Source organism: Bufo gargarizans, chromosome 1, assembly GCF_014858855.1.
Source record: "Bufo gargarizans isolate SCDJY-AF-19 chromosome 1, ASM1485885v1, whole genome shotgun sequence".
Lineage (NCBI taxonomy): Eukaryota > Metazoa > Chordata > Amphibia > Anura > Bufonidae > Bufo > Bufo gargarizans.
The window spans coordinates 699,918,331-699,934,041 of NC_058080.1; the positions used below are offsets into that span (position 1 = coordinate 699,918,331).

General features: G+C 45.7%; 1 protein-coding gene across 7 annotated transcripts in view; it reads left to right on the forward strand.

The window, feature by feature from the left end:
• LOC122924803 (von Willebrand factor A domain-containing protein 5A-like) overlaps positions 1-15,711 on the forward strand; it is a 131,068-nt gene that overhangs the window by 90,272 nt on the left and 25,085 nt on the right. For 4 of the 7 annotated variants that reach the window (XM_044276238.1, XM_044276239.1, XM_044276242.1 and 1 more), the window contains 2 exons: positions 5,494-5,580; positions 13,510-13,536. In XM_044276238.1, coding sequence (XP_044132173.1) covers positions 5,494-5,580; positions 13,510-13,536 — 114 coding nt within the window. The remainder of the gene's footprint in view (positions 1-5,493; positions 5,581-13,509; positions 13,537-15,711) is intronic. The other 3 variants (XM_044276240.1, XM_044276241.1, XM_044276244.1) reach the window with 1 other exon arrangement.

Here is a 15,711-nt window from a genome sequence, read left to right on the forward strand (position 1 = left end):
AAACTGTGTACTAGCTGCAATTCTGTCACGTATCGGAGGGATGAGTTAAACAGTTCATAAAGTAAGCCCAGCACATGTACAATAAAGAATAAATGCGATTATTCTAAGATATCGAGTGAATGCAGGAGATTATAATACCTGAACGATAATAATCCCAAACATCCAGACAGATGAGATGGTGACAGAACGGCAGCGAATACACATAAATATAAAGTTCATAAAGTATTTGGGTCGTCTGCAGAATACGTCCCGAAGATGATGAGCCAATTCACAAGCCGATGCCGGCGTACTGACAGCAGGGAAAGTTATAAGTGCCTAGACATGCGCAATGAGAGACTATGAATGCGGCCAGCATAAAGTCCACGCGCAGGTACTGAAAGCGCAGTCGCATTACTATTGGCTACAAAAGAGAGGGACGACCCACTCGTCACGTGATCCCTGAGAAGTTAACAGTGATAGGCTGGCTAGCCGGCCCAGAAGTAAAATAGATACAGAGTAGCCAGCGCCAGCATGATGTAAGGAGGGAGGTTTTAAAACGCCCGTGCCCGCCCCCAACACATTCACTGCCCATACCCCTGAAGACACCAAGGCATTTGGCGAAACATGTCGGGGGGCAGATAGTAAATAATGTGTGTTTTAGCCAGCGTGAGCCTGCCAATAATGAAGTGATACATGATTAAAGTAACACTAGGGGAGTTGCCACTGCTAGGAGGTAGTGCACTGTGAAAACAACTCTGTAAATAGACACACAGTCATAACTGAAGGTTGCCCTCTAGTGGTAATCTTTTATAGACGGATGACAGCTATTGACAGAGCAGGCACAGCTGATAATTTTAATACAGTTCGAGTTAATTTTAAATTTAAATTTTAGTATCAAATCAATACGTGTTAACCTAGAGACATTAATGGTCTATTGACCAATTGTAAATAATGTGATTGTTACATCTCAACACGTATTAATAGGGTCAAATGTAAATAAATCAGGGAAGAACAAACCCATTGATGGAATAACCTGGTCATTCAGTATGTTCAGGTAGTCAGCTGACCTCATTCTTGGAGCACATACTGTTGCTGAACCTAGACCTGACCAACTGCAGCAACCCCAGATCATAGCACTGCCCCCACAGGTTTGTACAGTAGGCACTAGGCATGATGGGTGCATCAATTCATCTGCCTCTCTTCTTACCCTGATGCGCCCATCACTCTGGAACAGGGTAAATCTGGACTCATCAGACCACATGACCTTCTTCCATTGCTCCAGAGTCCAATCTTTATGCTCCCTAGCAAATTGAAGTCTTTTTTTCTGGTTTTCCTCACTGATTAGTGGTTTTCTTACGGCTACACACCTGTTCATTCCCAATCCCTTGAGTTCCCTACGCATTGTGCGTGTGGAAATGCTCTTACTTTCACTATTAAACATAGCCCTGAGTTCTACTGGTGTTTTTCTTCGATTTGATTTCCCCAAACATTTAAGTGATCGCCAATCACATCTTTCAGGATTCTTTTCCCACCACATTTTTTCTTTGAATACAATGGGTCCCCACTATCCTTCCAGTTTTTAACCAGCTCCCGACCGCCTAACGCACGGATGCGTCCTGTGGGTGGTCGGTCTGTTTCTCCTTGACGCGTCGGCGTGCCATATCGTTAGATTTCCTGTGAATGCGCGCTCACAGGATCAGAAGGTAAACTAGTTGATCTACAGCCTGCCAGCGGCGATCATTCGCTGGCAGGCTGTAGATGTGATTTTTCTAACCCTTGAAAGGTATATCAGACTCTGTTTGGTTAACAGTGTCTGATATACCTGGTCCTCTGGTGGTCCCTTTTGCTTGGATTGACCACCAGAGGACACAGGCAGCTCTGTAAGTAGCGCACCACACTACACTACACCCCCCCCCCGTCACTTATTAACCCCTGATCACCCCATATAGACTGCCTGATCACCCCTCTGTAAGGCTCCATTCAGACGTCCGTATGTGTTTTGCAGATCCACGGATCTGCAAAACACGGACACCGCAGATCTGCAAAACACGGAACTATATAGAAAATGCCTTTTCTTGTCCGCAATTGCGGACAAGAATAGGACATGTTCTATAGGCTCTACAAAAAACGCAGTGTTCGCCCGATCAAGCCTGATCTTGTGCGCACACTTGCGTTCAGTCCGCCCCACCGCAGTGACAGAATTTTTTTTTTCTCATCACTGCAAAAACACAGTAAAATCGCTGTTGCGCTATAAAGATCACTTTTGAGGGGCATGGCGAGTTCATAGAAGATTTTTTTTTCTTGGGCCAAGTTAGTGGAAATGTTTCCCCCCCCCCCCCCCCCCCCCACTAACTTGTGACAAAAAATTAAATCTCACATGAACTCACCATACCCCTCACAGGATCCAAATGCGTAAATTCTTTTAGACATTTATATTCCAGACTTCTTTTCACGCTTTAGGTCCCCTAAAATGCCAGGGCAGTATAAATACCCCACAAGTGACCCCATTTTGGAAAGAAGACACCCCAAGGTATTTCGTGAGGGGCATGACAAGTTCATGTAAAATTTTATTTTTTGTCACAAGTTAGTGGAATATGAGACTTTGTAAGAGAAAAAAAAAATCTTTTTCCGCTAACTTGTGCCAAAATAAAAATATTCTAGGAACTCGCTATGCCCCTCACGGAATACCTTGGGGTGTTTTCTTTCCAAAATAGGGTCACGTGGGGTATTTTTACTGCCCTGGCATTTTAGGGGCCCTAAAGCGTGAGAAGAAGTCTGGAATCCAAATGCCTAAAAATGCCCTCCTAAAAGGTACTCATTGGAATTTGGGCCCCTTTGCGCACCTAGGCTGCAAAAAAGTGTCACACACGTGGTATCGCCGTACTCAAAAGAAGTAGGGCAATGTGTTTTGGGGTGTATTTTTACATATACCCATGCTGGGTGAGAGAAATATCTCTGTAAAATGACAACTTTGTATAAAAAAATGGGATAAGTTGTCTTTTACAGAGATATTTATCTCACACAGTATGGGTATATGTAAAAATACACCCCAAAACACATTGCCCTACTTCTCCTGAGTACGGCGATACCACATGTGTGACACTTTTTTGCAGCCTAGGTGCGCAAAGGGGCCCAAATTCCAATGAGTATCTTTACGATTTCACAGGGCATTTTTTACACATTTGGATTCCAAACTACTTTTCACGCTTTAGGTCCCCTAAAATGCTAGGGCAGTATAAATACCCTACAAGTGACCCCATTTTGGAAAGAAGACACCCCAAGGTATTCCGTGAGGGGTATGGTGAGTTAATGTTAAAGGGAACCTGTCACCCAAAAATCGCCTATTAAGCTGTTTACAGTACCTTATAGTGCTGTATAGTCGTTTCCTGATGCACTTTTTGTTAGTTTTGCAGCATGTATGCTCAGTCAGAAATCGATGTTATATTCAGCTGCTGCCCCGTGCTTCAAGTCAGGCTTGAAGTCACGGGGGCAGCGGCCTCGGCGTCTTACATGGCCCTCTCCCCGCCCCCTGCCTCTGTGACTGACAGCCGAAATCCGATTCCGGGACCGCGCTCAACGGCCGCATGCGCAGTAAAGGGCATCTGGGTGCGGGCGCGTTTGATACAGGATGTCGGGCGCATGCGCAGTGCGGCGAAAGTAAGACGGCGCGTAGTACGCGCGGCAGCCGGGACCGCGCTCCTGCCGCCCTTTACTGCGCATGCGGCCGTTGAGCGCGGTCCCGGAATCGGATTTCGGCTGTCAGTCACAGAGGCAGGGGGCGGGGAGAGGGCCATGTAAGACGCCGAGGCCGCTGCCCCCGTGACTTCAAGCCTGACTTGAAGCACGGGGCAGCAGCTGAATATAACATCGATTTCTGACTGAGCATACATGCTGCAAAACTAACAAAAAGTGCATCAGGAAACGACTATACAGCACTATAAGGTACTGTAAACAGCTTAATAGGCGATTTTTGGGTGACAGGTTCCCTTTAAATTGTATTTTTTGTCACAAGTTAGTGGAATATGAGACTTTGTAAGAAAAAAAATATATATCATTTTCCGCTAACATGTGACAAAAAATAAAAACTTCCATGAACTCACTATGCCCATCAGTGAATACCTTAGGGTGTCTACTTTCCGAAATGGGGTCATTTGTGGGGTATTTATACTGTCTGGGCATTGTAGAACCTCAGGAAACATGACAGGTGCTCAGAAAGTCAAAGTGCGTAAATTCACATTTTTGCACCATAGTTTGTAAACGCTATAACTTTTACCCAAACCAAAAAATATACACTTATTGCATTTTTTTTTATCAAAGACATATAGAAAAATACAGTTAGAGAAAAATGTATATAGAAATGTAGTTTTATTTGAAAAAATTTACAACAGAAAGTGAAAAATGTCATTTTTTTTTTTTGCAACAATTTCGGTAAATTTTGATTAATGTGTGCCACTCATAGAGGCGACCTTGACGCGGTGAGTGGCTTATTACGCTTTGGCCAAAATGTACACCAATGCATTATTCAACATCCAGCATAGAGGCAGGGCAGAGTGCTGGTTGCAGAGTGCGATTGCATTTGTGTTTTTACTTTGGTTAAATGGGCTGATGCACGACAAGAAGCTTTGAACACTTTCACTCAGTCACACTAAAGATTTTACAGTAAATACCTGAATGCTTTTGAGAAGGAGTTTTGGATGTTGCTGAAGAAGGTCTGCACTCTTCAATAATTCCTTGTCTCACAGTGGAAGTATGAGAAGAGTTTATCTAGAATAGAGGGGTTACACTAAGAAGAGTCTGAGAGAAGCAAATAAATAATGAGAATACGTGCACACATTGCCCCCCGCACAGAGAAGACCACCAGAGACCTGGCTCGGGTCTCAAAACATGGGTCTTATAAGCCATTTTTATGGCCAACTTCCATTAGGGCATTCTTCTTACAATTTGCAGGCCAACATTAAGAGTTATCATATTATTATTAACAAGGATTGTGTTTTCTCGAACGCCATTGCCGTCTCCAATCAGTTTGACTGTCTTGTCTGGGTATGACCTAGCTGCCATCCTGCATCATGGGGGCAGCAACAGATGTCACACCATGAAACCCTTTCTAGTACAACAAGGTTATGTGAAAACCTTTTGGTACATCAAAAGTGAGGACTCATACACTGCACAGAATATGATATTGGCAATTGATTATTAGTTTCCTCTAAACAGGGATCTTCTCAGACTTCCTGTGAAATTTTAGGGAGATGAGAGCGGCAATTACATGCAGCAATCACTTCCACTGTATGAGGACTAGCGATCACTACTGCAATTGCTTGTCCCTATACAGAGCAGATCCCTGTCTACATGGGGCGATCTACTGAGACCATCACCCAATGAATGAGCACCTCTACACAGAGCAATTATCAGCAATGAGCATTTCTACAAATACTAATCCCCATTTATTTGTCCATGTGAAATGACATAACAATCATGTTTTTTTTAAATGTTGTTTTCCTTCATTTATTTCCCCAGGTATGATGTATAGCGCACCAATGCCACTAATGGGTAGTGGTCGACAATTACTTATGAGCTGTAGTAGTATGCCTCAGCGAAGAATGGGTGAGTAGTGTATTTTAAAAGAATCAGTTACCCAAGGTAAACCCAGTGACTTACAGGCGACGTCTCCACAGATTTCAGTTTGTTCACTTTCCTTTTCTTTTGAATTTGTTTCCAGAAGCTCATGCGCAGACGTCTTCGGCCAGGGGCGCAGCGCCCTCTGTCACATAAAAAGACACCAGTATTAATAAATGACACAGGGTAGAGGAGATCTGTTACCGATTTAGCATTAGGGACCAGGGAATTCAGCTGATACCTTTGACTTTGGCTTGTTGTTTCTGCAGTCCACCCCAACCCTCTATAGCAAATGACCCCCTATATAGCTGCCCCCTTTAACACTGCCACCCTGTAGTGTCCGCCAATACGATGCCCAGTGCTGCCCATGTGCCTACATTAGTTTACTTTCACACTGCTGAGAACATGATAACATAATAAGTCGTGAAACTTTTTTTGTCCCACCGCTCACAAAATTGCAATGGTCTCATGTCTCAGTGGAGGGGGACATAGAATTACATAGATAAACCAACAACTTTTCCCTTTTACTTACTATGTAAGCGACCCAATATCACCTATAGCGCAACCAATAATCGATATGTGGATCTAATTTAAATCACAAATTGCAACTCCAACACATGACTTTATACAAAATCAAGAGTTTTTATTAGTACATATAGAGTTGCAACCATTTCTGGCCACACAGACATTAAGAACACTTAAAATGTCACTCAGACTGCAGATGTGTAGTAATTACAGTACATATTAATAAAGTGCAAGTGCCTACATATATACAAACCAAAAAGATACAGTCAGTACCTAACAAGAGTATTGTCCAGTCCACAATGTATTATCACAAGGTCCAATTGTAGACCCAGGACCATATGGACATCAACTCACACTATGCTATATTCAGACTTAATACAATAAACAGAGAGTAAAGCATACTGACCACATATCCACCACAACACCTCCAGTCCGTGCCCCGACGCGCGTTTTTCGTCGTCAGCTTTTTCAAGGGGTAATGACAAACACTTAATAGCCGGGTATATATCGTCACTGGGATGGGCGGAACAGTCTCTATCTAGCCAATGGACTAAAGACACATCGATGAGAGGGCAGGGTACCAAAACTCCTCACCTGTATAATCAAAATTCACTTGCATCGTATGCTGTGGCGCACGAACCGCCGCGCACCAACGGTGCTTGCGTCTGCGGTCGCAGCGATGACGCGGGACGGCCGCGCTCAACAGAGCACAGGGCGTCCCACGTCAGAGCCAAGACCGCGTCAGCACGCCCGCGGCTGCGCAGAAGGACGCGCGCACTATGAGCTCCATATTGGGTGAGGGAAAGTAACCATCACAAATCCTCTCTCAATCAATGTGTCCACTGTCCTAAGTATTACATCCACATGTGTATGGGCACAATATCTCGCCCAATAAATATTACTTAATGTCCCCAGACTATTCTTAAGATTGCACATCAGTATAAATCTACACTATTCCTAACAGTGAAATATAAATAAACACCCCATTAATTTTCTATATGGGGACTCCCAAAAAACATATAAATTCACCTGAAACAATATAATACCAATTATGGGCATATAATTATACATATAACACATTGTGTATGTATACCACAATATTCAGTATACAGTGTATCTTTAGATGGTTACAAAAAAGTGCACATAAATTGAAAGTACAAATACCAATGTAATACATAATTGTTACAATTACAAGTGAAATACATGATTCTCATACAGACTCAATCCCACCCAACATGATTAATTAAAGGAATAAAAACCACACAAAGTGACACTAAAAAAAGAAATAATGGTAATAAAGAGATAGTGAAAAATAAGAAAAAAAGGGGGGGGGGAGAAACAAGGGAACAAAGAAAGGGGAAAAGGATACAAAATCCAAGTGTAAAAAACAATAAGAAGTACTATAAAGGTGAAATACTATTATGTAAATATATCATGCCTAGATATATCACTCATAATACCAGTGACTGAGTATAGAATGACAGAGAGGACACCAATTGTTCACGTCTGCCATGCAAACTACCATAACACAGACATGAAAAAGAAGGTCCCCTCATCCATCCACATATTTAATACCAAGCTACATTACCATATAGCATATATATCAAGTGCCCACATAACATAGATATACATAAAATCCATAACATAGTGCCGATATGTAATGGACCACAATCCAAAGAGTTAGCCCACTTGTCTGTAGAGATTGTATACAGGACAAATATATATGGTGGCTATATCATCATGGAGAAGGTGGATTCCCAATGTTCATATTCCTCGGCCATAATACACACATATCCTACATATATAGATAGAGAGAAACATGTTAGTAAATATCATACACCACACCTCAAGATCCCGGTTAGAAAGACCTAAAAACATAGACATCCTAATTATCTAAAACACCACATATCAGGGATGATGCTGCATCCTACAAGAACGAAGCAAATGGAATCTTGTCATTCAAGCCAAATGGCACCTGAGTGTTCAATTTCACAATCCACTTGCTTTCAACCTGCTCCAGCCGTTTAAACAAATCACCACCTCGCGCACCCAGGGAAACCCTATCCCCCTAAATTTTAAATCTTGCCAACAGTTGTTATGTTTATGGCGGAAATGCTTTGCAATCGGTTTTAATTTTACAAGCTTATCCTTATCTCCATCACCAATTTTGGCAGCCGCCCAGATATCTTTTTGGTGTTCCTGTATTCGGACCCGAAGTTCACGGGTCGTCATACCAATATATATCAAGCCACATGGACATGTGGCATGATATATGACTCCTGTAACACTACAGTTGATGAAATGGACAATATTATAGCTCACCTTGCCCGAGGAGTCTTCAAAAGTTTTGGTCTTTATGATGGCTCTACATGTTGTACAATGCCCACAAGGGACACATCCCCATTGAGGACCTTTGGATTCAAAAATGAATCCGGATTTTTTGGGTTTGTATTTATGTAGGCACTTGCACTTTATTAATATGTAGTGTAATTACCACACATCTGCAGTCTGAGTGACATTTTAAGTGTTCTTAATGTCTGTGTGGCCAGAAATGGTTGCAACTCTATATGTACCAATAAAAACTCTTGATTTTGTATAGTATTACATAGACCAGGATACGGGAAGTAGTGGAAGAAGTGCGGCAGGGATCAGAGATTGATCACTACTTATTTTTTTCACATTTAAATCAGTTTTCAAAAATGAATTCTACACAGCTAGATAAACCCTACTTAACACATGAGCCCACATGAGATCCCCAAATTAATGCAGACCTCCAGACCAGATCTCAAAAATAATCCAGATTCCAGATCAGCCCCCAAGTCAGTCCCAACTCCATTCAGACCCCAGAACAACCCCAAATTCAAACAGATCAGCCCACAAATGTATACAGGTCTCAAATTTATCCAGACCCCTGTCACCCCTATAACATCCACCTCACTCCTTAGTAAACTAAATGCAGCCCTCAGACTAGAAAATATATATATATATATATATATATATATGGTGTATACTCCCCTCTCTGCTCCTCCTCCAGGCGCCATCGCTCTTGATTTAGCGCTGTGTCCTGGCGCCAGTGCTGCACTATGTCCTGACATCACACAGCGCCAGGTCATTTGCGCAGCAGTAGTGCCGCCGCAGTATCTACCCACATACACTGAGATCCCTCATCCTTCACAGTATCTCCCTTCATACACTGAGCACCCCATCATCCACAGTATCTCCCCTCATACACTGAGCACCCCCATCCTGCACAGCATCTCCCCTCATACACTGAGCACCCCCATCCTCCACACAGTATCTCCCCTCATACACTGAGCACCCCTATCCTCCACACAATATCTCCCCTCATACACTGAGCACCCCCATCATCCACAGTATCTCCCCTCATGTACTGAGCACCCCCATCCTCCACAGTATCTCCCCTCATACACTGAGCACCCCCATCCTCCACAGTATCTCCCCTCATACACTGAGCACCCCCATCCTCCACACCATCTCCCCTCATACACTGAGCACCCCCATCCTCCACACAGTATATCTCCTCATACACTAAGCACCTCCATCCTCCACAGTATCTCCCCTCATACACCGAACACCCCCATCCTCCACAGTATCTCAGCTCATACACTGAGCACCCCCATCCTCCACACCATCTCCCCTCATACACTGAGCACCCCCATCCTCCACACAGTATATCCCCTCATACACTAAGCACCCCCATCCTCCACAGTATCTCCCCTCATACACTGAGCACCTCCATCCTCCACAGTATCTCCCCTCAAACACTGAGCAACCCATCCTTTACACAGTATCTCCCCTCATACACTAGGCACCCCCATCCTCCACAGTATCTCCCCTCATACACTGAGCACCCCCATCCTCCACAGCATCTCCCCTCATACACTGAGCACCCCTATCCTCCACAGTATCTCCCCTCATACACTGAGCACCCCCATCCTCCACACAGTATCTCCCCTCATACACTGAGCACCCCCATCCCCCACAGTATCTACCCACATACATTGAGAACCCCCATCCTCCACAGCATCTCCCCTCATACACTGAGCACCCCTATCCTCCACAGTATCTCCCCTCATACACTGAACACCCCCATCCTCCACACAGTATCTCCCCTCATACACTGAGCACCCCCATCCTCCACAGCATCTCCCCTCATACACTGAGCACCCCCATCCTCCACACAGTATCTCCCCTCATACACTGAGCACCCCCATCCTCCACAGTATCTCCCCTCATACACTGAGCACCCCTATCCTCCACAGCATCTCCCCTCATATACTGAGCACCCCCATCCTCCACAGCATCTCCCCTCATATACTGAGCACCCCCATCCTCCACAGCATCTCCCTTCATACACTGAACACCCCCATCCTCCACACAGTATCTCCCCTCATACACTGAGCACCCCCATCCTCCACACAGCATCTCCCCTCATATACTGAGCACCCCCGCCCCAGCATCTCCTCTCATAAACTGAGCACCCCACCCCCACCAGCATCTCCTCTCATATACCGAGCACCCCACCCCCAGCATCTTCCCCTCATATACTGAGCACCCCCCCCCGCCCCAGCATCTCCTCTCATATACTGAGCACCCCACCCCCAGCATCTCCCCTCATATACTGAGTACCCCACCCCCAGCATCTCCCCTCAAATACTAAGCACCCCACCCCCAGCATCTCCTCTCATATCCTGAGCACCCCCAGCATCTCCCCTCATATACTGAGCACCCCCAGCATCTCCCCTCATATACTGAGCACCCCCAGCATCTCCTCTCATATACTGAGCACCCCCCTGCCCCAGCATCTCCCCTCATACACTGAGCACCCCCCCCAGCGTCTCCCCTCATGTACTGAGCACCCCCCGACATCTCTCCTCATATACTGAGCATCCCCCAGTATCTCCCCTCATATAGTGAGCACCCCCCCAGCATCTCCACTTATATACTGAGCACCCCCCCAGCATCTCCCCTCATGTACTGAGCACCCTCCCCCAGCTTCTCCCCTCATACACTGAGCACCCCCCCAGCATCTCCCCTCATGTACTGAGCACCCCCCCAGCATCTCCCCTCATGTACTGAGCACCCCCCGCCCCAGCATCTCTCCTCGTATACTGAGCACCCCCCAGCATCTCCACTCATGTACTCAGCACCCCCCCCGCCCCAACATCTCCCCTCATACACTGAGCACCCCCCAGCATCTCCCCTCATACACTGAGCACCCGCCAACATCTCCCCTCATATACTGAGCACCCCCCCACCCCAGCATCTCCCCTCATATACTGAGCACTCTCCAGCATCTCCCCTCATGTACTCAGCAACCCCCGGCCCCCCCGCCCCAGCATCTCCCCTCATACACTGAGCACCCCCCAGCATCTCCCCTTATACACTGAGCACCCACCAACATCTCCCCTCATATAATGAGCACCCCCCCCCCTTCCCAGTATCTCCCCTCCATACACTGAACATCCATCATGCACAGGCTCCAGCACATGTACATTATGGTTCGTACTCAATTTGAAGAAAGTTCCTCACAGGTCAGAGCTGCCTAAATCCTCCCCAGATAAGCTCCTCCTCCTCCTCCTCCTCCCTTATGCCGCTCCACACAGCCCTCAGTGCCTTGTCCTCTTCTCACACAGGCCCCGCCTCCTTGCCTGACACGCTCCCACAGGCCCCGCCTCCTCCCTCACACACTGCACAGGCTGCTCTAGCCTCTATCCCAGGAAATACTGCAGCCATAGAGAAGAGGGCCAGCGGTACGGTCTCCTCCATGTGGTGGCAGCCCTGGCCCGGCTCTAGAAACGGCCCTGCTGGCAACCAATTAAAGGTACCAGGAGCTTATCACGGGACCCCCTAGTGGCCACGGGCCCTCGGTCCATGCCCAAGTGCCCGAATGGTCAGTCCGCCCCTGTATATATATGTAATCAATCGTATTTTTTGCTTTATAAGACGCACCCAATGATAAGACACACCCCAGATTTTAGAGGAGGAAAATAAGAAAAATATATTTTTCATCAAACCTCAGATCAGATCCTCAGATCAGACCCCCATAAATATCAGGACATCATATCAGACCCCCATATCAGCCTTCTATGTGAGACCCCCATCAGATCTCAAATCAGACCTTTGTTTCTGACCCCCATCGGACCCCAGATCAGAATAAAATAAAAAACTCCTCTTACCTCTCCTGCGCCGCAGCTCCTCTTCATCTCCAGCAGAAGTCAGGCTCCCCGTCTTATCCGGCCCGTGCTGCACTGTCACCTGACAGCGTGCAGCGTTAGGTCAAAGTGCGCGCACTACGTCCTGACGCTGTATGGGGTTAGGACAGTGCAGCGCTGGCCCCAGAAAAGAAGACCAGGGAGGGTGAGTACCGGAAGCACCTGCAGCGCTTCTTCCCCACTCCCGAAACCTAATGCATACTAGTGAGTGCTTCCATAACGCTTTATAAGACACACGGCCATTTCCCCCCACTTTTTTTGGGGGGGAAATGTGTCTTTTAAATATATATTTAGCCGTATTCCCATCATCACCAGGCAGGAGTGCACCCATCCTTTCTGCAACCTGAAGAGAACAGTAAATTGACAACCCCCACACACCATCGTGTAGACATTGGGCAACATAGTGCCTTGCAGCGCTCAGGTCCTAGGTTTGAATCTGCATGGAGTTTGTATGTTCTCCCTCTGTTTGTATGGGTTTCCTCCGGTTACTCCGATTTCCTCCCACACTCCAAAGACATACTGATAGGGAACTTAGATTGTGAGGCCCATTGGGGGTTCAGAACATCCACAGATAGGGTTATAAAAATCCTGATTACATGCTGTGTAAAATGTGCAGTGTACTTGCATGCAGATAATTTAGATCCCTTCCTACCTGCACTCACAATATTAAACTCATCCATAGGTGTGCGCTGGAAGAAACAAGAATGGTATCAGAACCAAGCACATAAATAGGGCACCAGAACAAAGCTTGTTACATCAATGCAGAACCAGAACAGAGCACAATACAGCACATGTTATGTCAGAACCAAGTTCATATCATACATATGGCGGATTGCTCTCAGTGGCTAATACTCAGGTTGTACCATGCACTGGAACAATTCCCAAATCCCCACTGTATGATTCTTCTTCAGGGAGAGGTGAATGGAGCAGGAGTTGTAGTATATTATCTTATTATAACAAAAAAGTATGTCTCACCTGGAAAGTGCCCCACCGCTGCGGTTTTCCCACTGTGGCTGTCCTGCAGCTATGATGCTGAGACCACCTCACGTGACTGCTGCAGCCAATCAGCTGACACAGAACTGGGCAACCCTTTTAAATATATGGATCCAGGACACTCATGACTAGTTCTTGTAATTCTCTTCTGATTTTGTTTCAGGTGGAGGTCTGAATTTAAAATCTTCAGGTATGCTATAGCCTAAAGGAAATGCTGCTCATGTATTTAAAGGGGTTCTCCAAGTTCAGGGCTGAATCGGGATATAAGCTATTCTTTTACTATATATGAGTGGAGCAGGGCCTAGGCTGTTTTGGAGGCAAAGTAGCATAGTACCCGCCTCCAAAACGGCCTCCGGCAGCGCTATAGACCGCCCATCTGTGCCTGTGACGTCACTGGGCTCACTGAAGGCGGAAGTCTCCGCTTAGCATAGTGATGTAAAGCCCGTTTTATCAACTGAGCCTTTTAAAAGAGTCACAAATTTTTTTTGCATCCCAGTAAAGGATGGGTTCACATCACGTTTTTGTCATCTGTTTAATGCATACAAAAAAATTATACATTAATGGATGCCATACTTTTCCATACAATTTAGATAACCGATGGCCAAACGCTTTCTAGGCAGTCAACTCTCCCTTCCAACTCCCCCATATGCATGCACCCTCAAAGAGGACCTGTCACCTCTCCTGACAGTTTTAGGCTAGTTTCACACTAGCGGCAAGGAACTCCGGCAGGCTGTTACGGTGGGTGAACAGCCTGTTGGATCTTTGCTGCGCTACGACATGTAGTTTTATTCCGTTTGCTGTGATGCCGCCAGCCCGCCCCCATTATAGTCAATATGGCCGGAGCGGTAGTCCGGGGCATGCATTCACTAGTGTGAAATTAGCCATAGCAACTATTTGCATTCCCCATGTAACAACAATTATGGAGCATCTATTCCTATGACTCTATGCTGTGCCATTCCTTTATTCCTGCTAAACGTTTACAAATAAATTGCCAGCAATGTACAGTAAAGGTACTGCTGGGCGTTACCAGTTGCTAGTGTGTCTGACTCTGTCCAATCAGTGCTGCTGGTGTCAGACTTTGCAGGGACACCCCCCAACTGGTAACACCCATCTGTACCTTTTAAGCTGCTGACAATTCATTCATAAACTTCTAGTAAAAATAACAGAGGAATGGTACAACATAGAGCAAGAATTGTTATTAAAGAGGAATTACTACAAGTAGTTACTACAGCGGACATGTCAGAGGAGGTGACTTTTCCTCTTTAACTTAAAGCCACACTGCAAAAAATCTACAGACACCATAAGGCAGATTATATGAAGGCTGGCGTTTCCTACGCCAGTGTTACAACTGTGTTAGTTTGCAACTAAATGCAAAACAATAGCAGCTATGAGGTATCAGATTGTGTTCTGCTCACAAGGAAGAGATCAGAAATTCTCCCCCCACTCACATCAGAAACATACAAGCCTCTAAAAAGCTAAAATCTGCATTAAAATTGCACAAATCAGCACTATTTATCGTGGTTTTGGTGCATCTTTGGGCAGTTTTATGTGGTTTTTCAGTTTTTTTAGCAACCCCATTGAAATCTATGAGGAAAAAAAACACTGTGTATGGGGCGGAATCTCACAATTAACATACAGCGGAGTTTAAAAATGTTAAAATCCTCATGGCAGGTCAATTCCGTGCGTAAAAAAATACACAAAGTGTACATAAGACTTGTCAAATTCCATCCACTTTGCTGGTACTGTATTAGGCCCCATGCACACGGCCGTTGTTCACGGCCGTGGAACCGCGGCCTGGATCCCTTCCTGTGAGCTGGAGCGCACAGCGTCACTGGTTGCTATGACGCCGTGCGCTCCCTGCTGCCGCCGCAATACAGTAATACACTGGTATGATCTATACCAGTGTATTACTGTACTGTGCCGGCAGCAGGGGGCGCACGGCGTCATAGCAACCAGTGACGCCGTGCGCTCCAGCTCACAGGAAGGGATCCAGGCCGCGGTTCCACGGCCCGCACACGGCCGTGAACAACGGCCGTGTGCATGGGGCCTTATGCTGTGGTTTTTCCGAACAAAAATCCCTGTGGAAAAAACAAGTGTAATCCACAAATTTTGTAGGTAATGCAGTAACATCAGTCATTTACAGTATGTAAGTTTCCAACCCAACTGGCCACCAGTGAGTGATAAAGTGAATGTCCCAAGAAGACTGAATAACAAATTAAAGGGTTTTTCTTAGATTCTAATATTGATGACCTAATCAGGGCTGGCAACCAGAATTTTTCTTTTTTCCGGACAACTTATCCCAAAATCAGACAGACAGCATTTTTCACAGACAAACTGGAAAACCATAATGAATGATAAAGATTCT